We start from the raw sequence: 25,001 nt of genomic DNA on the forward strand, positions 1-25,001 counted from the left end.
TGGACATGATTTGGAAAGGCACACACACCTGTCTAAATAAGGTCCCACAGTTGACAGTGCATGTCAGAGAAAAAAAACAAGCCATGAGGTTGAAGGAATTGTCCGTAGGTCTCCGAGACATAAAAAAGTAAAGGGGTCTGAAACATTTCCAAATGCACTGTATATAAAATCCAGTCCTGCTTTATCAAAGGCCTTTTCAAAATCTGTTGTAAATACCAGGCCAGGCAGATGTTTCATGTTGTTCTATTATTTCTAGTAGTGTTTGTACATTATCTCCAATGTATCGTCCATGTAAAAAAAACTATCTGATAAGGATAAACAATACCTGGTAAAACCTTTTTAATTTGGAGTGCTATGCATTTCACCAGTTTTTGTATTATCATCACAAAATTGAAGAGGCCTCCAGATCTTTATATTCGCAATCTGGGTCTTGTTTTAATAATATTGAAACCAGACCTTCCTGCTGAGTACGTGACAGAGTACCATTTCTATAGGACTAGTTAAAATATGCTAATAATGGAGCTTTGAGCATATCTAAAAAGGCTTGATACTTACAGTTGAAGTCAGAAGTTTACATACACCTTAGCCAAATACATTTAGAATCAGTTACTTAATTCCTGACATTTAATTAATCCTAGTAAAAATTCTTAGGTCAGTTAAGATCACCACTTTATTTCAAGAATGTGAAATGCCAGAATAATAGTAGAGATAATTATTTATTTCAGCTTTTATTTCTTTCATCACATTCCCAGTGGGTCAGAAGTTTACATACACTCAATTAAATATTTGGTAGCATTGCCTTTAAATTGCTTAACTTGGGTCAAGCATTTTAGGTAGCCTTCTACAAGCTTCCCACAATTAAGTTGGATGAATTTTGGCCCATTCCTCCTGACAGAGCTGGTAACTGAGTCAGGTTTGTAGGCCTCCTTGCTTGCACATGCTTTTTCAGTTCTGCCCACACATTTTCTATAGGATTGAGGTGAGGGCTTTGTGATGGACACTCCAATACCTTGACTTTGTTGTCTTTAAGCCATTTTGCCACAACTATGGAAGTATGCTTGGGGTCATTGTCCATTTGGAAAACCATTTGCGACGAATCTTCAACTTCCTGACTGATGTCTTGAGAAGTTGCTTCAATATATCCAAGTAATTTTCCTGCCTCGTGATGCCATCTATTTTGTGAAGTGCACCAGTCCCTCCTGCAGCAAAGCAGTGGCTTCTTCCTTGCTGAGCGGCCTTTCAGGTTATGTCGATATAGGACTTGTTTTACTGTGGATATGGATACGTTTGTACCGGTTTCCTCCAGCATCTTCACAAGGTCCTTTGCTGCTGTTCTGGGATTGATTTGCACTTTTCACGCCAAAGTACATTCATCTCTAGGAGACAGAATGTGTCTCCTTCCTGAGCGGTATGATGGCTGTGTGGTCCCATGGTGTTTATACTTGCGTATGATTGTTTGTACAGATGAACGTGGTACCTTCAGGCATTTGGAAATTGCTCCCAAGGATGAACCAGACTTGTGGAGGTCTAAAAAAAAAAATTCTGTGCTCTTGGCTCATTTCTTTAGATTTTCCCATGATGTCAAGCAAAGAGGCACTGAGTTTAAAGTTAGTCCTTCAAAAACATCCAAAGGTACACCTCCAATTGACTCAAATTATGTCACTTAGCCTATCAGAAGCTTCTAAAGCCATTACATTATTTTCTGGAATTTTTCAAGCTGTTTAAAGGCACAGTCAACGTAGCATAGTGGTTAGAGCGTTGGACTAGTAACCGAAAGGGTGCAAGATCGAATCCCCGTGCTGACATGGTACAAGTCTGTCGTTCTGCCCCTGAACAAGGCAGTTAACCCACTGTTCCTAGGCCGTCATTGAAAATAAGAATTTGTTCTTAACTGACTTGCCTAGTAAAATAAATGTAACCTTCTGACACACTGGAATTGTGATACAGTGAATTATAAATTAAATAATCTGTCTGTAAACAATTGTTGGAAAAATGACTTGTGTCATGTAGAAAGTAGATGTCCTAACTGACTTGTCAAAACTATAGTTTGTTAACAAGAAATTTGTGGAGTTGTTGAAAAACAAGTTTTAATGACTCCAACCTAAGTGTACGTAAACTTCTGACTTCAACTGTACCTCTACTGGTACGAAATCAAGCCCTGAGGTTTTTCCAGACTTTCATAGCCTCAAAGTTACTCCTCTGTAATTTGGCCTTCACACTGTTCTTTTTGTGCATTTTTAAATGTTTTATTATTTGGAAAGAGTTCCTTACAGTAATCGTCATTCAGAGGGTGAGGATGAGACATAAAAGTAACAAATATTAATCTTCCTCTTAAAATATCATTCAGAGAATGATAGTCTTTAGTAACGAGTTTATGTCAAAACATTGGCAGCGTTCCTGTGTTGGCGATTCATGAAGAATTTGTTGCATTTTTCTCCATATTCTATCCAGTTTGCTTTATTTTTGTAATAGATCAGATTATTCTTAAATAAATTACTCCAGTTCTTCTGGTTTTTCCTCTAACTTGTTTTGTATCTCTGTAGTACAGTTTTTATTGCTATCTACCTGTACTATTAGTTTGTATATTTCCCTCGTCTGTCTTGTTTCTTTAGACAGAAACATGTTTTTTTTAAACTTACGAATATGAATTGAATGACCTCTGACAGTACATTTAAAAAGGTATCCCAAACAATAAAGGGATTTGCTGAACCTATTTTGCACTGAATAAATTCAGTAATAAATTATTAGTTAAGAAAAAATTATCCTCCAGTACACTTAGATAAAATTTCCGATATGCCCGTCCACGTGGGAATTCTGTAAGAGTTACGTGAAGGCCAATTAGATGATGGTCCGAACGCATTCTGTCTCCTATCAAAACCTTTGATGCAAGAGAGAAAGAAACAAAGTAGTCAAGACGACTAGCTAGCTTGATTAAGTCTCCTGCACAATACATTTTACAGCTGAGATTACAATTGGTGTTATTCCCCAGATCATTTTTGGTCTACAAATGTAATGTGGGCAAAAAGAGTTGGTAAAATGTTAACAGAGCTGTACACTATTTGTAAATGTTAATTTTAAAATTGGCTCATTAGCAACCATCTCATTTAGAATGTGGTCACTGGCAGCATAAAAAAACAACAATGGTGAAGTCAGTGGTGTGAGGTCAGCTGCTTAACTGTGCCCTGTAGTGATATGATTCAAACCCCGTATCAGGAAACCCCATCATTTAGCTGGGTTACTCACTACACTAAACATATACAAAACTGTCACATGCAAACCATACCACGCCAATCCTCCTACAACAGTTCTCACCACACAAGTTGTTTTGTTTTAAGCCTGTTCCATCCCCCATCCATCTTCCTGTGTGTGCAAGTGAATTTTTTATAAATATTGGCTAATAACATTATGTAAACACAACTGACAAATGTATTGCAGAATAAATGTGCGTCACAGTTCGGAATTTAGAACTTTGATAATTATATTTCTGGAGTCTATGAAGAGAGTGAACATAGGATTAAGTTTGCATTGGCATGCATTTCAGACAGTGAGTGGACAGATTTATTGCTCAAATACATTGCAATGTGCTTTCTGCATTTAAGAAAACACCAGAAGTGGATCCTTAATCTCTCGTGAACAGACTACGTAAACATGACTGGTACTAATTACGCAAGATTTTAGTTCTGGGTTAACTAAGATTAATCCTTCCTCGGTGTTAAGCCCTTTGTCAGCATTTATCCATTCATGCTCACATATAATAACAGAAAAGTATTTTAAGTTGAAAACATCATGTTGAGACCCTTGCAGTCCTTCAGAAAAATCAACAGAACGATTCAAATAATACTATATCTGTTCTGTGTGTATGTAAGAGTTCGGAAAGCAGGACGATCCAAATATAACACCCAAACACAGCCTACTGTTATTGGCTACCTTTACAATGATCTGTTTGACCTCATCACAGCCATACAATCCATACCCTGACCACCACAGGATAAATTAACAATTTCAGCGTGTCATCTACTGGTTGATGAGACAACCGGTAGATGACATGCTGAAATTGTATGCCCCACAATGCAATTCAACATTCCAAAGTTACAACGCCACCCCACTCTTTTGAGATCAGGGAACCCTGCAAAAACACACCTACAATCACATCAACAGCCCCCCCCCCCCCCCAAAAAAGAAGCCGCGGCGTAAATACAGTACAGTACATACCATATATCCCATTAGACAACTCAGCCCTCTCTCAATACTGCTGTTGGTTCTCCTGTACGCCTTTTTACCAGGGTCAATGTGGCCCTTGTTCATAGACCATTCACAACCTGGAGTGGCATCTTTACGATCCACTCTTTGTCTCCAAAACCTCCCTCCCCAAGCCAATCAGATCTCCAGCAGGGAGATGTGCTGGAGTAATTGTCAGGGGACAGAGGCATGGTTTCTGTGGCCTTGCGGTGGTGCTCTGACGCTGAAGAGCAACAGTAGGGGTATTTCTTTGGATGGGATTGGTAGCAACGGCTAGAAGGATGTGAAGGCAGCTATTAAAGAAGTTTGCTCAAGGCCTGGCATCAGTTATAACAAAAATAAGCCTGAGAGAACCCAGCCTGTGGTCACAAGAATACTGCTTTATATTCTCACTCTGTTCTCAGAGGAGCTGCTGAATAGCCATCACGCTCACCAACCAAGGTTGGCTTGCATGAAAATAGAGCATTTTTAAGAGTTAATTGATTGAGAGTTAATACAATGTCTGTCTTCTACTGTACCTCTTTAGCAAGGTCTCCCACAAAGTACCCACTAGGATGACAACGGTCATACCTTGACTGCAATCTTTGTGACCCCATCCTCATTCTCATATTCCTCGTGCTCAGTGACACCCTGGGTGAGGTTGGTGTAGTTGGCCAGCTTGTTGAGGAGAGAGGACACCATGGGGTTGCTCTCAATCTCTTCCTGTCAATAAGGACACGACGACATTGAAATCAGGACACCATGGCATTGAAGACATCCAAGTATACAACAAACAAGCACAACACATGTTTGGATGATATGTAGTCTACAACAAGATAATCCAGGTAAGCATTTAGCTCCCACTTTAGATTAAGTGGCATAAAATGTATGTGGTAATTAATTACATTATAATATCAAAAGCATTGACGTGGTATACCTCAAAGAGAGCCATGTTCTTGCCATCGTAGTAGTTTCCTCGGTCATGGTCAGTGTTGTTGATGAAAGGGCTGCTCTCTCTGGGAGTGTTATCTCCTGGGAGACAAGAGAAAACGTGATAGCGTAAGATAAAACAAACCTCTACAGTACAATGGGAAAAACGGGATACCCAAACACGCTTCAGCCCAGCTTAAACAAAAAAGGGGAATCAAGTGCTCGACTAAGGGACTTGAAAATCCAAAAAAACATTCCTTACCCCAGGATACTTCAACTGGTGACTAAGAAGGAGAATAAAGAAAAAGGAGCATTCTGTTTCTGCATAAATCTAATAGGTTTATTGATGGGACAAACAAACAATAGGCTTACGTTTCGGCATGAATCACCTTCATCAGAGCCTTGAGTAGGAAAAGGGTTGGAGTCACCAATATACCCTTGCATTAGAGTGTCCCACTGGTCATGTCAATCAAACATGTCAATAAATGTCAACACTGTCAGGAGTAGCAACTAAACAGGTTATTCATACAAGAGTATGAACATCATTCAAGAATCCTACATATACATTCCCCTTAAATAACAAAAGAAAGAGACAAACTAAGAAAAACGCATTTACAAAAAAGATGAGAAAGAGAGCTGTTCATTCAGACCCTTTGGCTTGGCGCAATCTAAGCAGTCGAGCCAAAATGCCTCTCTCTAACAATTTCTTCACAATATTGCCCCCTCTGGAAATAAGGGAAACTTTCTCAATTCCCCAGAATTTTAAGGTTGAGGCTGAGCCCTGATTGGCAATCGCGTACAGTGGTGGAAAAAGTACAAAATTGTCATACTTCGGTAAAAGTAAAGATACTTGAGTAATTATCTATTTAGGTAAAAGTGAAAGTCACCCAGGAAAACACTACTTGAGTAAAAGTCTAAAAGTATTTGGTTTTAAATATACTTACAGTTGAAGTCGGAAGTTTACATACACTAAGGTTGGAGTCATTAAAAACTTCTTAGGGCTGCAATCCTGTTGACGGGATTGATATGACCCAAGCCAGTGAAAGTGCAGAGCGCCCTTTATCTCATAATTAAAATTCCTCAAACATACTATACCATTTTAAAGGTAATCTTGTTGTTAATCCCACCAAAGTGTCCGATTTCAAATAAGCTTTACAGCGAAAGCACCACAAACGATTATGTTAGGTCAGAGCTAAGCCACGATAATGTCCATAATTTTTGTCCAAAGAGCTACTTTTGTTAGCACGTTTGGTAAACAAATCCAAAGTCATGAAGCGTGTTCCCTAGTTGCAGACGAAATGTCAAAAAGTTCAGTTACTGTCCGTAGAAACATGTCAAACAATGTATGGAATCAATGTTTAGGATGTTTTTAACATAATATTCCAACCGGAGAATTCCTTTGTCTTCAGAAAAGTAAAGGAACGCAGCTACCTCTCATGTGAAATGCGCGTGACTGCTGGCAGACCATAGGAAGTGCGTACTACTACTACTACTACTACTACTACTACTACTACTACTACTACTACTACTACTACTACTACTACTACTACTACTACTACTACTACTACTACTACTACTACTACTACTACTACTACTACTACTACTACTACTACTACTACTACTACTACTACTACTACTACTACTACTACTACTACTACTACTACTACTACTACTACTACTACTACTACTACTACTACTACTACTACTACTACTACTACTACTACTACTACTACTACTACTACTACTACTACTACTACTACTACTACTACTACTACTACTACTACTACTACTACTACTACTACTACTACTACTACTACTACTACTACTACTACTACTACTACTACTACTACTACTACTACTACTACTACTACTACTACTACTACTACTACTACTACTACTACTACTACTACTACTACTACTACTACTACTACTACTACTACTACTACTACTACTACTACTACTACTACTACTACTACTACTACTACTACTACTACTACTACTACTACTACTACTACTACTACTACTACTACTACTACTACTACTACTACTACTACTACTACTACTACTACTACTACTACTACTACTACTACTACTACTACTACTACTACTACTACTACTACTACTACTACTACTACTACTACTACTACTACTACTACTACTACTACTACTACTACTACTACTACTACTACTACTACTACTACTACTACTACTACTACTACTACTACTACTACTACTACTACTACTACTACTACTACTACTACTACTACTACTACTACTACTACTACTACTACTACTACTACTACTACTACTACTACTACTACTACTACTACTACTACTACTACTACTACTACTACTACTACTACTACTACTACTACTACTACTACTACTACTACTACTACTACTACTACTACTACTACTACTACTACTACTACTACTACTACTACTACTACTACTACTACTACTACTACTACTACTACTACTACTACTACTACTACTACTACTACTACTACTACTACTACTACTACTACTACTACTACTACTACTACTACTACTACTACTACTACTACTACTACTACTACTACTACTACTACTACTACTACTACTACTACTACTACTACTACTACGCTTTTATGGCTGAGTAGCAGGCAGCTTAATTTGGGCACACTTTTCATCCAAAATTCCCAATACTGCCCCCTACCCCAAAGTAGTAAAAAAAAAAAATCACATTTTACAGTCGTCTTTTATTGTCCCCAGCACAAGGTGCACTGGTGTAGTGATTAGGGCTGACCCCAATTAGTCGACTGGTCGATTGTTTGGTTCTTAGGCTGTTGGTCGACTGAGATTGTTTTAGTCGAGCAGCAACAAATATATATTTGCGCCCATCTCAGTGAACTAATCTTTTGTGGAAGACTAAACTAAAAGCCAATTTAAGCTTGATCCGTAAATGTGTTTGGAGCCTCCATATGGAGAATGTGACACAATTGCGGAGGCTCCAGAGGCATGCAGAGGCCAAATCGAGCTCCATACCGCATCGATATGCGCTTTCCAAATGTTGAAACAACGCACAGGCCTCTGTATAGCTCCGCATTGACATGATTGGTTGACTGTAGGTGGAGATCACCGTAAATGCTGCATGGCCAATGCAGACGTCGGATTGACCATGCGCCCAGATGCACTTCTCTCTCCAGAATGCGCTCTCTCCCACCAATTTGTGCACATTCATTGTTTCATAACTTTATTGTGTTAATTGTTCACATTTGATTGTTAGTGTTATTTAAATTCTCCATTACATATCACCAGTAGTATTGGTTACAGTCATTTCTGTTATTGAATTCAATATTACTATTCTAGGACTCCAGTTATCATTTTAGGAGTGGATAAATTGTAGCATAGGTTGTGCACTCTGGAAAATGTTGCGAGAAACAAGTTTTGGTTCATTTCACTCCATTTATGAGTTGTCAATTTAGCGAATTGTCTTTTGTTTGAGTGCTCCTGTTAATGTTGAATAAGGACGCACACGCACAGAAGTAGGCCGAAAGGCTACATAGCCTGCGCGCAAATGTAGACATACAGTGAGAAAGTATTCAGACCCCTTGACTTTTTCCACATTTTGTTACGTTACAGCCTTTTTCTTAAACTGATTTCATCAATCTCGACAATACCTCATAAAAACAGGTTGAGAAATTGTTGCTTATTTATTTTAAAAAAATAACTGAAATTGTTGTATATCACATTTTTTATTTGATTTATTTATTTTAAAATCGGTGAACATATTGGAATAGGATGATATTAGCTAAAAATACCAACATCGGCCCAATGTCTAGTTTAACAGCGAAGGCTCTCTAGTGGGTGGTGCGGTCTGCCCAACGCGTCACCGGGGGCACACTGCCTAACCTCCAGGACATCTACAGTACCCGATGTCACAGGAAGGCCAAAAAGATCATCAAGAACATCAACACCTGAGCCACTGCCTGTTCACCCCACTATCATCCAGAAGGCGAGGTCAGTGCAGGTACATCAAAGCTGGGACCGAGAGACTGAAAAACAGCTTCTATCTCAAGGCCATCCGACTGTTAAATTCTGTTAAGTAGCCATCACTAGCACATTAAAGACTGCTGCCTATAGGAATAGACCAGATATCACTGGCTATTTTAAGGAACGGAACACTAGTCACTTTAATAATGTTCACATATTTTGCATTACTCATCTCATAGGTATATACTGTATTCTATACATCTTAGTCCGTTCCGCTCTGACATCGCTCGTCCATTGTATATAGTCTTAATTCATTCATACTTAGATGTGTGTATTGGGTATATGTTGTGTTATTTGTTAGATATTTCTGCACTGTCGGAGCTAGAAGCACAAGCATTTTGCTACACCCGCAATAACATGTTAATCACTTGTATGTGACCAATAAAATTGGATTTGATTTACTAGAGTCTGTGAACAAGCGATTCGGTGGCATTCACTCTGAGCTGCTTTACTGTGTCGCCACCACGCTCGATGCTAGGTACAAGGACCGCTACTTTGATGCAGATAAGAAACAGGGTTTACGTGAAATGTTAGACACAGCTGGACAAGACGAAAACGGACACAGTGACAGTGCGTACCGAGGAAGAGGACCCACGACAGAAGAGGCCACGGACAGGCAGAGCTGAAACTTCACTGCTAGACATGTATAATGAAATCCTGGTTGAGAATGAAACGACTGAACAAATGCACAACTAAACAGCACAGAAAGTAAGTGAAAGAAATAGGTTTTGATTGTGTTTTACTGGTAATGGGGATATATGTAAATGCCAAACAAAATAATTTTGGGGTCAGCGTGTGTGATTTTCAACTATTTAACTGTACTTTTAATGTTTAAAAAGGTAGCTAAAATTTTAAATATCGGTTATCGGTATCAGGTTTTTTTGACAAGGAAAATATTGGATATCGGTATTGGCCCAGAATTTCATATCGGTGCATCCCTAACAGAAATACCTAATTTACATAAATAATCAGACCCTTTGTGATGAGACTCAAAATTGAGCTCAGGTGCATCCTGTTTCCATTGATCATCCTTGAGATCTTTCTACAACTTGGAGTCCACTTGTGGTAAATTCAATTGATTGTACAGGATTTGGAAAGGCACACACCTGTCTATTTAAGGTCCCACCGTTGACAGCACATGCCATAGCAAAAACCAAGGCATGAGGTCAAAGGAATTGTCCGTAGAGCACCAAGACAGGATTGTGTCGAGGCACAGATCTGGGGGAAGGGTACCAAAACATTTCTGCAGCATTGAAGGTTCCCAAGAACACAGCGGCCTCCATCATTCTTAAATGGAAGAAGTTTGGAACCCCCAAGACTCTTCACAGAGCTGGCCGCCCAGCCAAACTGAGCAATCAGGGGAGAAGGGCCTTGGTCAGGGAGGTGACCAAGAACCCGATGGTCAATCTGACAGAGCTCCAGAGTTCCTCTGTGGAGATGGGAGAACCTTCCAGAAGAGCAATCATCTCTGCAGCACTCCACCAATCAGGCCTTTGTTTTTGAGTGGCCAGACAGAAACCACTCCTCAGTAAAAGGCACATGACAGCCTGCTTGGAGTTTGCCAAAAGGCACCTAAAGACTCTCAGACCATGAGAAACAAGATTCTCTGGTTTGATGAAACCAAGATTTAACTCTGGCCTGAATGCCAAGTGTCACATCTGGAGGAAACCTGGCTCCATCCCTACAGTGAAGCATGGTGGTGGCAGCATCATGCTGTGGGGATGTCTTTCAGCGGCAGGGACTGGGATAGCGCTCAGGAACTGGGTTGAAGGTTCCCCTTCTAACAGGACAACTACCCTAAGCACACAGCCAAGACAATATAGGAATGGCTTTGGGACAAGTCTCTGAATGTCTTTGAGTGGCCCAGCCAGAGCCCAGACTTGAACCCGATCAAACATCTCTGGAGAGAACTGAAAATAGCTGTGCAGCAACGCACAGGATCTGCAGAGAAGAATGGGAGAAACTCCCCAAATACAGGTGTGACTTGCTTGCAGTGGCATACGCAAGAAGACTCGAGGCTGTAATCGCTGCCAATTGTGCTTCAACAAAGTACTGAGTAAAGGGTCTGAATAATTATGTAAATGTAATATTTACATTTTGTATTTTTAATAAAAGTGCTAAAATGTCTAAAAATCTGTTTTCGCTTTGTCATTATGGGGTATTGTGTGTAGATTGATGAGGGGAAAAAAACAATAACACATTTTAGAAAAAGGCTGTAACGTAAAAAAATGTGGGAAAAGTCAATGGGTTCGAATACACTGTATAAATGTGCACATTTGGGGATCAGATGGTATTTCTGATTGGCTTAATGCATCACCACTGTGGAGATTCTCAAAGTAATGTTGTTTTATTCACCTCAAACACCAAGCAAACAGTCTGTTTTTACATCCATTGAGAATTACAATAGTTCCTCAATGCATTTGAAAAATCTTTCCAGCGTTTCCACCTTACGATAACCACTCAGCGTGAAAGGGAAAAATGTCACACTCTGATCCAGTGGAAACGTTTTAAAATAGGCCTACCTGATTACTTATCAGTGCTTGACTTGAACTGAAATGGGTTTTGGTACTCATTTTGGATGCTGGTACTGTTTATATGTGGGTGCAGGAGCTCTACAATATTATATTCTATAAAGAGAAACAGGAGCTCAAGTAGTAGAACATTTGTGGTGCCGGTACTAAGCTACAGTGAGCTCCTGCCCACCAGGAACAAAATTCTAGACCTGCACCAGGCTGGGAAGACTGAATCTGCAATAGGTAAGCAGCTTGGTTTGAATAAATCAAATGTGGGAGCAATTATTAGAAAATGGAAGACATACAAGACCACTGATAATCTCCCTCGATCTGGGGCTCCACGCAAGATCTCACGCCGTGGGGTCAAAATGATCACAAGAACGGTGAGCAAAAATCCCAGAACCACACGGGGGGACCTAGTGAATGACCTGCAGAGAGCTGGGACCAAAGTAACAAAGCCTACCATCAGTAACACACTACGCCGCCAGGGACTCAAATCCTGCAGTGCCAGACGTGTCCCCCTGCTTAAGCCAGTACATGTCCAGGCCCGTCTGAAGTTTGCTAAAGAGCATTTGGATGATCCAGAAGAAGATTGGGAGAATGTAGTGAAGCCACGCAACAACTACACCACACCAGTCAGCTCGGGTGATCCAATCTTGCAGCCTTACAGTTAACTAGTCCAACGCAATAACGACCTGCCTCTCTCTCGTTACACTCCACAAGGAGACTGCCTGTTACGCGAATGCAGTACGCCAAGGTAAGTTGCTAGCTAGCATTAAGTTATTGACTTGTTTATTGTTTATCCCATGTGTAACTCTGTGTTGTTGTCTGTTCACACTGCTATGCTTTATCTTTACCAGGTCACAGTTGCAAATGAGAACTTGTTCTCAACTAGCCTACCTGGTTAAATAAAGGTGAAATGATGATATTACTAGATATTATCTAGCATGTCCTGCGTTGCATATAATCAGACTGAGCATACAAGCATACAAGTATCTGACTGAGTGGTGGTAGGCAGAAGCAGGCGCGTAAACATTCATTCAAACAGCACTTTTGAGCGTTTTGCCAGCAGCTCTTCGTTGTGCGTCAAGCATTGCGCTGTTTATGACTTCAAGCCTATCAACCCCCGAAATGAGGCTGGTGTAACCGAAGTGAAATAGCTAGCTAGTTAGCGCACGCTAATAGCGTTTCAAACGTCACTCGCTCTGCGCCTTCTATTAGTTGTTCCCCTTGCTCTGCATGGGTAACGCTGCTTCGAGGGTGACTGTTGTCGTTATGTTGCTGGTTCGAGCCCAGAGAGGAGGGAGGAGAAGGACGGAAGCTATACTGTTACACTTGCAATACTAAAGTGCCTATAGGAACATCCAATAGTCAAAGGTTGATGAAATACAAATTGTATAGAGGGAAATAGTCCTATAATAACTACAACCTAAAACTTCTTACCTGGGAATATTGAAGACTCATGTTAAAAGGAACCACCAGCTTTCATATGTTCTCATGTTCTGAGCAAGGAACTGAAACGTTAGCTTTCTTACATAGCACATATTGCACTTTTACTTTCTTCTCCAACACTTTGTTTTTTTGCATTATTTAAACCAAATTGAAAATGTTTCATTATTTACTTGAGGCTAAATTTATTTTATTGATGTATTAAGTTAAAATAAGTGTTCATTCAGTATTGTTGTAATTGTCATTATTTCAAAAAAAAAAAAAAAAAAAAAAAAATTTAAATCGCAGATTAATCGGTATTGGCTTTTTTGGTCCTCCAATAATCGGTATCGGTGTTGAAAAATCAGAATCGGCTGACCTCTAGAATGGTGGGATGTGAACGATGGTAGACGACACACCCCTTCATCATGCATACTATAAAATAGACCAAACTCATGGCGGCGCGCTGAAACTAATCATCGTCGGATTACTTTTGATTTCTAGAAAGTGTTTTACTCTATTTCGATCAATGGTAAGCTCACCTGTGATGTAATTAATAGTAATTGCAATTAACTAATTCATATTGAAGTCTATCAGCCAAGCGTTGTAAAAATATGACCGCTTGTGTTGCGTCAATCTTTCCTCAGTTAGCGCTAGGCCAAATTTAGCCTACATTTTTCCAGTTTGGATGATTGTGTTATGCTATAGATACTTATAAGAACATTGCATCCAAAAATAAACTGCTCACATTCTGGACATAAAGACTGTGTTTGTGTGAAATGTTTCTGAAAAAAGTGGCCAGCTCAAATGCTGATTGTTGCGTCATTCGAAACTGGCCATTCTAAATAAGCATTCTAAATCACACGGGTGTGATCGTACGCTTCAGGGACCACTGTAGAATGATCACACCTGTGTAATGGTACGTGTGAAAGGGTTAATGAATAGCGGTTTTGTTTTAATCAAAAATAACAAACCGAGTGTTTTCCAGCATACAGTGTTCAGCTGCGCACTCTGATGACGTATCCACTCTGATTTTTTACATAGTTGGCAAAGGCAATAGAAGTTACTTTTTAGGTCAGCATCATTTTTATTTAGATCTAGATCGAATTATGATTGACCACATGACAATGATTGAGGCATGAAGACGTTACTATAAATTAAATTAAAGTTTTACGAAAATAAGCATAAGCAAATCATAACTGGCACGCAGATCGGTAGAAATGGTAAGATAAATTGGCATTCCAAAGTTGCCAATTCCTTGTGTAGCCTATTACCGGAAATGTCTGGAGAATAATGGCAGAATCTGCTAAAGCCAGCAGGAGCAGGAATGGAATAGTTGGGTCAGGTTGTTTTTTAAATTCTGATTATCTAGGTCTCTGGCCCCCTCTTATTTCATCAAACCGTAAGCTTAAAGAATCAGACAAGCTTAATGCATATACTTGATTTTATTAAAAACCCAGTGTTTGACTGTATATGGAAAAATACACATTAAAAAATGTAGACCAATCAATTGGTCGAAAGAACAGACGACTTTTGGTTTATTAAGATTTTTTATCGTCTGGGTCAGCCCTATTAATGATAATACGGTTTAATTAGCTTCCTGATATGCCACACCTTTCAGGTTGATGGATTATCTTGGCAAAGGAGAAATACTCACTAACAAGGATGTAAACAAATTTGTGCACAAATTCTGAGAAGCTTTTTGTGCATATGGAATATTTCTGGGATCTTTTATTTCAGCTCAGTAAACATGGGACCAACACTTTGTGTTGCGTTCATATTTTTGTAGCTGTAAAACTGCACATTTTTCCTCTACGCCCCATTGCAAAATGAGTAGAATTGCATGAAATGAGTTATTAAATGTTCTCTCTACCCCATGGCGAAATGTGTAGAATTGCAACAAACTTGCTTTAGAATGACAATATTTTATCTTCGCCCCATAGCAAATTGTGCAGACTTGCAGGAAATGATCTACAAAAATTAAGAAAATAAAGATAATCGCTGACACGAGAGGGGCCGCTAAAATATTTTGCTTGCAAGGGGTGGATGGATGCAGGTACGCAGACCCACGAGCCACTGTGGCTTTTCATCGTGATTGCCCCGATCAAAGTTAGATACCGGGAGAGGGTTTCTAGGCCTCCTGCATAGGGGATGTTTGTATAAAGAATTTGAACATCCATAGTTACAAGAATGTCATTAGATTCAACTTTGACATTCTCAAGGACATCAGTGGTGTCCCCAAGAACGCTGGAAGGGGAGGAACTAACTTTTTTATGAAAAAAATAATAATAGATATCTACAAAATTGGGATAGGGGTTCCGTGAGGCTATCATTTGACTATATGCCTCAGAGGAGGGTCAGACAGTTTCTTAGGTAGGCCATAGTAAACTGCATATCTCGGTGAGGGGTGATGAGGAAATCTCTAATTTTCAGTAATCCAACCATGGACTAAAGCACTTAATATATGCATCAATGTTACTCTCAATACGATCTGTAGGGTTTGCACATAAGGGGACATTTAATTCTCTATTGTTCAGATGACTCATAATGGCCATGTGATACTGTTCATAACTTTGTACCACAACAGTGCCACCCTTATCAGCAGGGCAAACTACAAGATTACAGTGATTTTGTAGACCTTTGAGCGCTACAACCTCTTCTGCAATGAGGTTACCTTTAGAGTATTTATGCTTACTGGCAACTTCTCGAAGGTCATTTTCAAACAGGCGTGTGACTCAGATTAAAGATTGCCTTTTCAGACTTCTTTTTGAAAGGGTTAGGAATTCTCACTCCCTGATTGGTTTCAATATCAGTATTCACCTGATTTCAAAAACAGAGGTGAAGAAATGCTTAAATGCAGTTGTCTAAAGAATCTGAACGTTTGTCTTTTGAATCACTATGGATTTCCTGGGAGTTTTTTCCACTTGACCAAAGTACTTAACATTTTCAGTCATACGTGTCTTAGGAAACAACCCATATTCCGTTGTTCACTTTGCCCTGCTACAGATCAATGAATCAGAGTTTTGTTGATTGTCATTGCCATGTGTCCTGTGGGGTTTTGTGCCTTTGTCTGTGCTACGAAGGCTGAAAAAGCAGCACTGTCTATAACCTTCAGGACCTCAGATGACCTTCACCTCTCAGATTACCATATGTACTCAGTTCTGCTCCAGTGTGTCAGCACCAGCGGTGCCTTTGAAGACTTCTGTGGCAGTTTACACCGACAGACGTTTCACTGTTTAACTGCCAAAGAGCTGATCTCTGTTTAAATAATCTGATATGAAATCAGGAATAGAACAACAGCAGCATTGCACACTAGAGAATTCACACCCCTGTAGCGGAGTAAATGTTATGACAGGCAACCTGCTGGTAGCACGCACAAAGCTACTGGAATCAGAGCAATCAATGCAATCATATGCACCAGATGAGGGTGCTGATGACACTGGTCAATGAGACACTAAGGTCTGCACTGTAGACATCCTGTACAGTATGATAATCAAAAGGTCAAACTACCTTGAAACAACTTTCTCTTTGCAATAATGTTATTTTTCCATTATTGCTCCCCCAACTGGCTAAGACGAGAGGTGCTCACCAGTGCTTTGTCATACTAATAAGGAAATTGCGTCTAATGTCATCATAATGAACCATCTAATTATAAAGTGCAGCCTAGTATTCAAAACTAAGAGCAGACAATGTTCCATAAAGGAGAGTCGCAATGATGCCATTTATGATGACAATGTATTATCCATTTACATGACCTTTTAAATTAGATGTGGTGCTACATCCCAAGAGAGTTTCAATGAAAAGAGCACCATTTCTCAATCATTGGATTCTCTTCATTCCTTTGCAAGCCATAGTTAGTTTGCCCTACAGTAGTCTACCACAGTCGCAGTCTCTAACAACATAAGTTTGGCAAAGCGAGACTAACACACTACAGACAAGAGACACCCAGCCTATTGTAAAATGTGCTGGCTGAGGAAAGCACGGCAGTTTTCTGAAGAGAAGACAAGGGCAGTGGTAGAACCATCACCATGTACTAGTTGTCTGCTCTGTTCATTACACACACACAGGGAATGCATAGGAATCAGTTGTATCAGACTACAGCGATACATTAGACAATGGGGATCTGACACTGTATAGAGAAGAGAGGTGGACAGGTTCAGGTTCATGCATTCAATCTAGGAGATAATCCTCGTGATTTACGTTAGTTCCATTGACAGTGATGAACAGCACTGATCACTTAAGTGAATAACTTCAAGGTAAGAATCTCAGAAACTAGAAATACCTTAACTCCTATGTACACAAAATAAATACGTGGCTGATTTAACATACATTTTCAATATTTAAAGTCCCCTAAAAGTTTACCAAATGCCGAAAAATCCCTCCCCAGAACGACACAATCTCATCAAGTAGTTTGCTAACAAGGAACTACAGTAAGTGAAGCATTGCAACCTATGATAATACATGACAATGAGATCTACTTATAACTAGTTAAGCCTCCACAGTGGAAGATTCATAAGCTGCCTAACACACCTGAGCCTAAAGGTAAGATGCACAGACAGAGATATGAAATCCCTATATTTAACCCTGGGTCCTCCCAGCACCACAGATTAACGACGACAATACACAAGGACAGACAACACATACCTGTACATGCAGTAAGTACATCATGATGGCTTAACCATCACTTCCACAACAAGAGAAACAGCTGTGGTAATGAGCAAAAGACTTACTACAGACCAGACGAATGTGTAAATACGTCTAGCCTGATTATTTCCTAACGGTTCATCACACAGAAGAGCTCACCTGATTGTCGTGAACCCTCCCCATGCTCCATGCTAGGGGGGAGGTAATGCTGGAGTCCCACAACTCTCTTCCAGTATGCTACTGCAAACCACAGTAGAGTTACAGACCTCAGTCTGCTCTGTCTAGTCCCACTTTCATGGAGTTGACTTGAATCGGTGTAACACAGATATATGAATATCTGCCTATCTGTTCTGCAATAGGGAGCTTGGCAGCTTTGGTTCAGGTAGTAGACAGGCAGGTATCTATGTCTGCAGTGCCCTGGGAAACAGCTGCTCCAGCCCAGTGAGTTGTGGACATCCCTACTCTGTCCTGTTACCGCCCTGTCCTGTCCAGTCTGGGCACTCTGTCGGAGGCAGTAGAGCAGCATCAGCACTTGAGCTCCTGACCCCTCATCCGCTCACTGGAGGGAGGGCTAGAGGGTGCAGCTTTAAAGCTGCAATATGTAACTTTTGGGGCGACCCATAGAAATGGGTGTTATGGATCTGTCATTATCACTGAGAGCAAGTCTAAGAAGCAGTAGATCTGTTCAATATGCACTATTGCTATGATTCCCGTTCTTAAGATTTTTTTTTGCGTCTTTAACTTTCAGGTTTGTACACCAGCTTCAAACAGCTGAAAATACAATATTTTTGGAAAATGTATTTCACAGCGATTTAGATGGTACAATGATTCTATACACTATAGTTGCGTGTTTTGTGTCAAACTGAAATTAGGCGAACTATTAGAATTTTAGCAGCCAGGAAATTTCTGCATTGAGCATCATTAAGTTATTGAAGGTGAGCTACTGTCTGCGCCCTGAAACACAGATTAATGAGTTTACAGTGCATTCCCACACACACACACACACACACACATCTATTAGCTTACCATTGTAACCTAGTATGCAGCTTGCAAAAATTCTCAAACATGTCCAGAACAAATTCAAGGAAACGTACAGTATTCTACAGGGACATGAGTGCCTGGAACTCCCTTACATCTCATATAGCACAAGTGAAAAGCAAACCTGGTTCCAAAAAACAAATAAATCAACACCTCGTGGCACAACTCCCCCATGTGGCCTACTTGTCGTGTGAATGTACTGACATGTGTACTGAACTGAGTTACAGTTCATATAAGGAAATTAGTCAATTGAAATAAATGCATTAGGCCCTAATCTATGGATTTCACATGACTGGGAATACAGATATGCATATTTTGTACACAGATAGCAGTGTGGATCAGAAAACCAGTCAGTTTCTGCTGTGACCACCATTTGCCTCCTGCAGTGCGACACATCTCCTTTGCATAGAGTTAGTTGTGGCCTGTGGAACGTTGTCCCAGTCCTATTTGTAACTTTTGCATTGATTTTAGCCCTTTGTTCTCCCAATTTCAATTCCGATCTTGTCTCATGGCTCCAACTCCAACTGACTCGGGAGAGGCGAAGGTTGAGTCATGCGTCCTCCGAAACATGACCCGCCAAACCGCACTTCTTAACACCCACCCGCTTAACCCGGGAGCAAGCCACACACCAATGTGTCGGAGGAAACACCGTTCAACGGACAACCAACGTCAGCCTGCAGGCGCCCGAGCCACCACAAGGAGGCAACAGAGTGTGATGAGCCAAGTAAAGTGGAGGCTGCTGAGGGGAGAACGGCTCATAATGATGGCCGGAACAGAGCAAATGGAAAACCATGCGTTTGATGAAATTGATACCATTCCACTCCAGTCATTACCACAAGCCCATTCTCTCCAATTAAGGTGCATTATCATGCTGAAACATGAAGAGATGGTGGCGGCTGAATGGCACGACAATGGGTCGCATACAGAGATGACGAGATCCTCTCTGTACATTCAAATAGCCATCGATAAAATGCAATTGTGTTCGCTGTCTGTAGCTTATGTCTGCCCATACTATATCCCTACCGCCACAAAGAGGCACTCTGTTCACAACGTTGACATCAGCAAACCGCTCGCCCACATGACGCCATATACATGGTCTGCGGTTGTGAGGTCGGTTGGATGTACTGCCAATTTCTATAAAACAACATGGTAGAGAACTGAACATTCTCGCAACAGCTCTCGTGGACATTCCTGCAGTCGGCATGCCAATTGCTTGCCAAAAAACTTGAGACATCTGTGGCATTGTGTTGTGTGACAAAGAATTTACATTTTATTGTCTCCAGCACAAGATGCACCTGTGTAGTGATCATTCTGTTAATTCAGCTTCCTGATACGTCACACCTGCCAAGTGGATGGATTATCATGGCAAAGGAGAAATGCTTATAAACAGGGATGTAAACAAATTTGTGCACAAAATTTGACAGCAATAACCTTTTGGCCATATGGAAAATGTCTAGGATCTTTCATTTCAGCTCATGAAAAATGGGACCAACACCTCACATGTTGCGTAAATATTTTTGTTCAGTGCCAGTCAAAAAAGTGTGGACACCTACTCAGTCAACGGTTTTTCCTAATTTTTAATATTTTCTACATTAAGGAATAATAGTGAAGAAATCCAAACCATGAAATAACACACATGGAATCATGTAGTACCCAACAAAAAGTGTTAAACAAATCTAAATATATTTTAAATTCTTCAAAAGTAGCAACCCTTTGCCTTGATGACAGCTTTGCACACTCTTGGCACTCTGGAATGCTTTTTCAACATTCTTGAAGAAGATACCGCTTATGCTGAACACTTGTTGGCTGCTTTTCCTTCACTCTGCAGTGCAACTCATCCCAAACCATCTCAATTGGGATGAGGTCAGGTGATTGTGGAGGCCAGGTCATCTGATGCAGCACTCCACCCCTCTTCTTCTTGTTCAAATAGCCCTTACATAGCCTGGAGGTGTGTTTTGGGTCATTGTCCTGTTGAAAAACAAGTGATAGTGGGACTAAGTGCAAACCAGATGGGATGGTGTATCGCTGCAGAATGCTGTGGTAGCCATGATGGCTATGTGTGCCGAGAGTCACCAGCAAAGCACCCCCACACCATCACACCTCTTCCTCCATGCTTCACGTGGGAACCACACATGCAGAGATCATCCATTCATCTTCTCTGCATCTCACAAAGACACGGCAGTTGGAACCAAAAATCTCAAATTTGGAGTCATCAGACCAAAGACAGATTTCCACCAGTCTAATGTCCATTGCTTGTGTTTCTTGGCCAAAGCAAGTCTCTTCATCTTATTGGTGTCCTTTAGTAGTGGTTTCCTTGCAGCAAATCGACCATGAAGGCCTGATTCATGCAGTCACCACTGAACAGTTGATGTTGAGATGTGTGTGTTACTTGAACTCTGAAGCTTTTATTTGGGCTGCAATTTCTGAGGATGGTAACTCTGCTGCAGAGGATAAGTTCATTAGAGGTAACTCTGGGTCTTCCTTTCCTGTGACGGTCCTCATGAGAGCCAGTTTATTCATACACTTGATGGTTTTTGCGACTGCACTTGAATAAATGTTCAAAGTTCTTGAAAAGTTCTGAAATTACTGACCTTCATGTCTTAAAGTAATGGAATGTTGTTTCACTTTGCTTATTTGAGCTGTTCTTACCATAATATGGTCTTGGTCTTTTACCAAATAGGGCTATCTTCTGTATACCACCCCTACCTTGTCACAACACAACTGACTGGCTCAAAGGAAATTCCACAAATTAACTATTAACAAGGTACACCTGTTAATTGAAATGCATTCCAGGTGACAACCTCATGAAACTGGTTGAAAGAATGCCAAGAGTGTGCAAAGCTGTCAAGGCAAAGGGTGGCTACTTTGAAGAATCTCAAATATATTTTGATTTGTTTAACACTTTTTTGGTTCTTACATGATTCCATGTGTTATTTCATAGTTTTGATGTCTTCACTACTATTCCACAATGTAGAAAACAGTAAAAATAAAGAAACCCTGGTACTATGTGTAACTGATAGATGCAAACACACACAAGCACCACATGTTAATGTTTTTTAATTTATGTATGTAAATTGCAACGTCTGTCTAATGTATTTTTATGTGTCGAATCCCAGGAAAAATTGCTGTCGCCATTGTTGTCGGGTAATGGGGTTCCTAATATAATCCTAGAGTCTTGTGCATTTTTTACATTTAACAGCTCAAGGGGAAATAATTATGGAGTAGCTGAGAGAGATGACATGAAGGAATATTCCATCCCTATCCCATTCCTCTGGGAAGTAAAACGTGCCATCCACATCAGACCAAGCAGCGAAGTCAAACTGCTGAGTTGTTGTCTGGCATCAAAATAACATGGACCTGAATGGCCTCTGACGGTGACATTGAAAGGTCTGCCTTGGTGATAACCAGCACATCTGATGTCATATTTCACAGCACACTATTAGATTGGGTACTACTTATGTTTCAATTTAAAGCTTTATCCCACACTATTCCATGCTATGTAGAGCCTTGCCACAAGATGTCCCTGTTTCACAAGAGCTCTAATTCAAGCATTCAGAATGAATGCATTCAGAATGAGCATTCAGAATGCTTATTGAACAATCTTTACAGACAGCTTGATCAGACAGTTACAGACAAACTTCTTCCATTAACCAACATAACTTGTACTAAACTATCCATGAATAAATAGTGGCTGAAAAAGTCAGGGAGAGTGAGCACTTGTGACGATATGGACTGCAGTCTCTTGGTAAATAGTGTGGTTTACAGCTTATCATAAGATACGCTTTTTGCAGCAGCTGGTGTTTACAAATTTACATAAGACAAAAAGCATAAAACCTGCCAGCTGTATGTTAATCATGTTGTCGTTCAGCCACGACTTGGTGAAACATAAGATATTACGGTTAGATATGTGATCGTAGTTGTCTATTTTACTATCGATTAATTCAATGTTGACTAATAGGACCGATGGAAAAGGTAGATTACCCTCTCTGCGACGGATCCTTACAAGGCACCCGGACCTTCGTCCATGATATCTCCGTCTTTTCCTCCTGCGAATGACTGGAATGAGGGCCAGGTCGGGCGTCCGAAGTAAATCCTTCCCATCTGACTTGTTTAATCTCTTGGTGTTAGGGGGCAGTATTTTCATTTTTTGAAAAAATGTTCCCGTTTTAAAACGGGATATTTTGTCAGGAAAAGATGCTAGAATATGCATATAATTGACAGCTTTGGATAGAAAACACCGATATATACACCAAGATAGTCTGTGAGTATAACAGAACTGATGTTGCAGGCGAAAGCCTGAGAAAAATCCAATCCGGAAGTGCCCCAGGTTTTGAAAGCGCTGCCTTCCAATGACTCCCTATTCAGCTGTGAATGTACCATCAACGAGCTTACGCTTTCTACGTATTCCCCAAGTGGTCTACAGCATTGTGACGTAGTTTTACGCATTTCTGTTGAAGAATAGCCATAGGCGACATTGCGTAAGTGGTCACATGGTGGCTCCGAGAGAGATTCTCGCGTCAAATATAGGAGGTAGCCATTATTCCAAATCGGTCCTAGTGAAAAACGAGTTGTCCCAATGGATATATTATCGAACAGATATTAGAAAAACACCTTGAGGATGGATTCTAAACAACGTTTGCCATGTTTCTGTCGATATTATGGAGCTAATTTGGAATATTTCAATATATGAACGGAGCTATTTCGCCTACAAAAATAATCTTTTGGGAAAAAATGAACTTTGGCTGTCTACCTGGGAGTCTCGTGAGTGAAAACATCCGAAGTTCAAAGGTAAACGATTGAATTTGATTGCTTTTCTGATTTCCGTGACAAGGTTGCCTGCTGCTAGCAAGGCTATGCTGCTATGCTAGGCTATGATAAACTTACACAAATGCTTGTCTAGCGTTGGCTGTAAAGCATATTTTGAAAATCTGAGATGACAGGGTGATTAACAAAAGGCTAAGCTGTGTTCCAATATATTTCACTTGTGATTTTCATGAATAGGAAAATTTTCTAGGAAGATTTATGTCCGTTGCGTTATGCTACTGAGTGTCAGATGATGACAACGGTCCCGTTCACGGGATGGGGTGTCACTACAGGTTAAGAAGAATTCCTCCAGTACGGGGTGAGTAATGGCTGCCCTGATATCAAGAAGCTATTTTTCAGTCATAAGACACAGTGGCAGAAACATTATGTACGAAATAAGTTACAAATAACACAAAAACATACACAATAGCACAATTTATTACGGAATAATAAAACGGCAGCCATCTCCTTCGGCACCATTATTATGATGAATGAGCTTCTTCGGCTACACAGACTCTCTTTTCCAGATGAGCCCGTGCGCAATCCGCTATTCCTCTTCTCTTGGAGTCCCAAAAGCCTATTTAGATAACTGTCTGCTGCTACTATGAAAATGAAAAAAATTCTGTTGTCGAGGACGTTTGCTAGGAAGCCATCAATGTGCATGATATCTAACAAAGTGCAGTGAGGGTAGGAAAAAAAATATGAAACGTGGATAATAAAAACTACTTTTTCAAATCCTCCTAGAGGTTCATCCAGATCAGATGTTCTATTTCTTTACACCATTAGAAAGAGCAGATTCTAAGGCTTCTACAAGCAGCTACACATACTTGTATTTTTTTATATATTTTTTTTTTAAATCAGGGCATGGGCTCCGTTTGAAAAAAATATTGCTTTTTGCACGCATAACATGGGTTCCACATAGGGTGGGACGGTATCCAGAATTTCATATCGTCCTTTTCTTATCCTAGATTTACAGTATTACCAGCTTAGTACACAAGGGGGTGCCAAAAACAACATTGGGAATCTATTACCATAATGCTAACAAAATTAGCACAAGTAATATAGAATTTCCATGGAGGATGCTAGCTAAATAAATATGCTAATGATAGCAAATGAAAATAAATGAATTGCAGGACAAGACAGGCAATCCAGCTTGTAAAGTTATACATATACAGTGCCTTCGGAAAGTATTCAGACCCCTTGACATTTTCCACATTTTGTAAGGTTACAGCCTTATTCAAAAATGTATGACAATGATGAGGGGGGAGGGGAACCATCTACACACAATACCCCATAAATATTTACAAAGCAGATAAAGGAAATTTTTGCTAATTTATTAAACATAAAAAAGTATTCAGACCCTTTACTAAGTACTTTGTTGAAGCACCTTTG

The 25,001-nt window shown here is 40.1% G+C and overlaps 1 protein-coding gene across 4 annotated transcripts in view; it reads right to left on the minus strand.

The window, feature by feature from the left end:
• The window catches only part of LOC139376114 (solute carrier family 12 member 7-like), an 80,676-nt gene that overhangs the window by 34,983 nt on the left and 20,692 nt on the right, over window positions 1-25,001 (minus strand). For all 4 annotated transcript variants that reach the window (XM_071118312.1, XM_071118311.1, XM_071118314.1 and 1 more), the window contains exons 2-3: window positions 5,156-5,250; window positions 4,810-4,941 (exon numbers count right to left, since the gene is read on the minus strand). In XM_071118312.1, coding sequence (XP_070974413.1) covers window positions 4,810-4,941; window positions 5,156-5,250 — 227 coding nt within the window. The remainder of the gene's footprint in view (window positions 1-4,809; window positions 4,942-5,155; window positions 5,251-25,001) is intronic.

This window comes from Oncorhynchus clarkii, chromosome 20 (genome assembly GCF_045791955.1).
Source record: "Oncorhynchus clarkii lewisi isolate Uvic-CL-2024 chromosome 20, UVic_Ocla_1.0, whole genome shotgun sequence".
Lineage (NCBI taxonomy): Eukaryota > Metazoa > Chordata > Actinopteri > Salmoniformes > Salmonidae > Oncorhynchus > Oncorhynchus clarkii.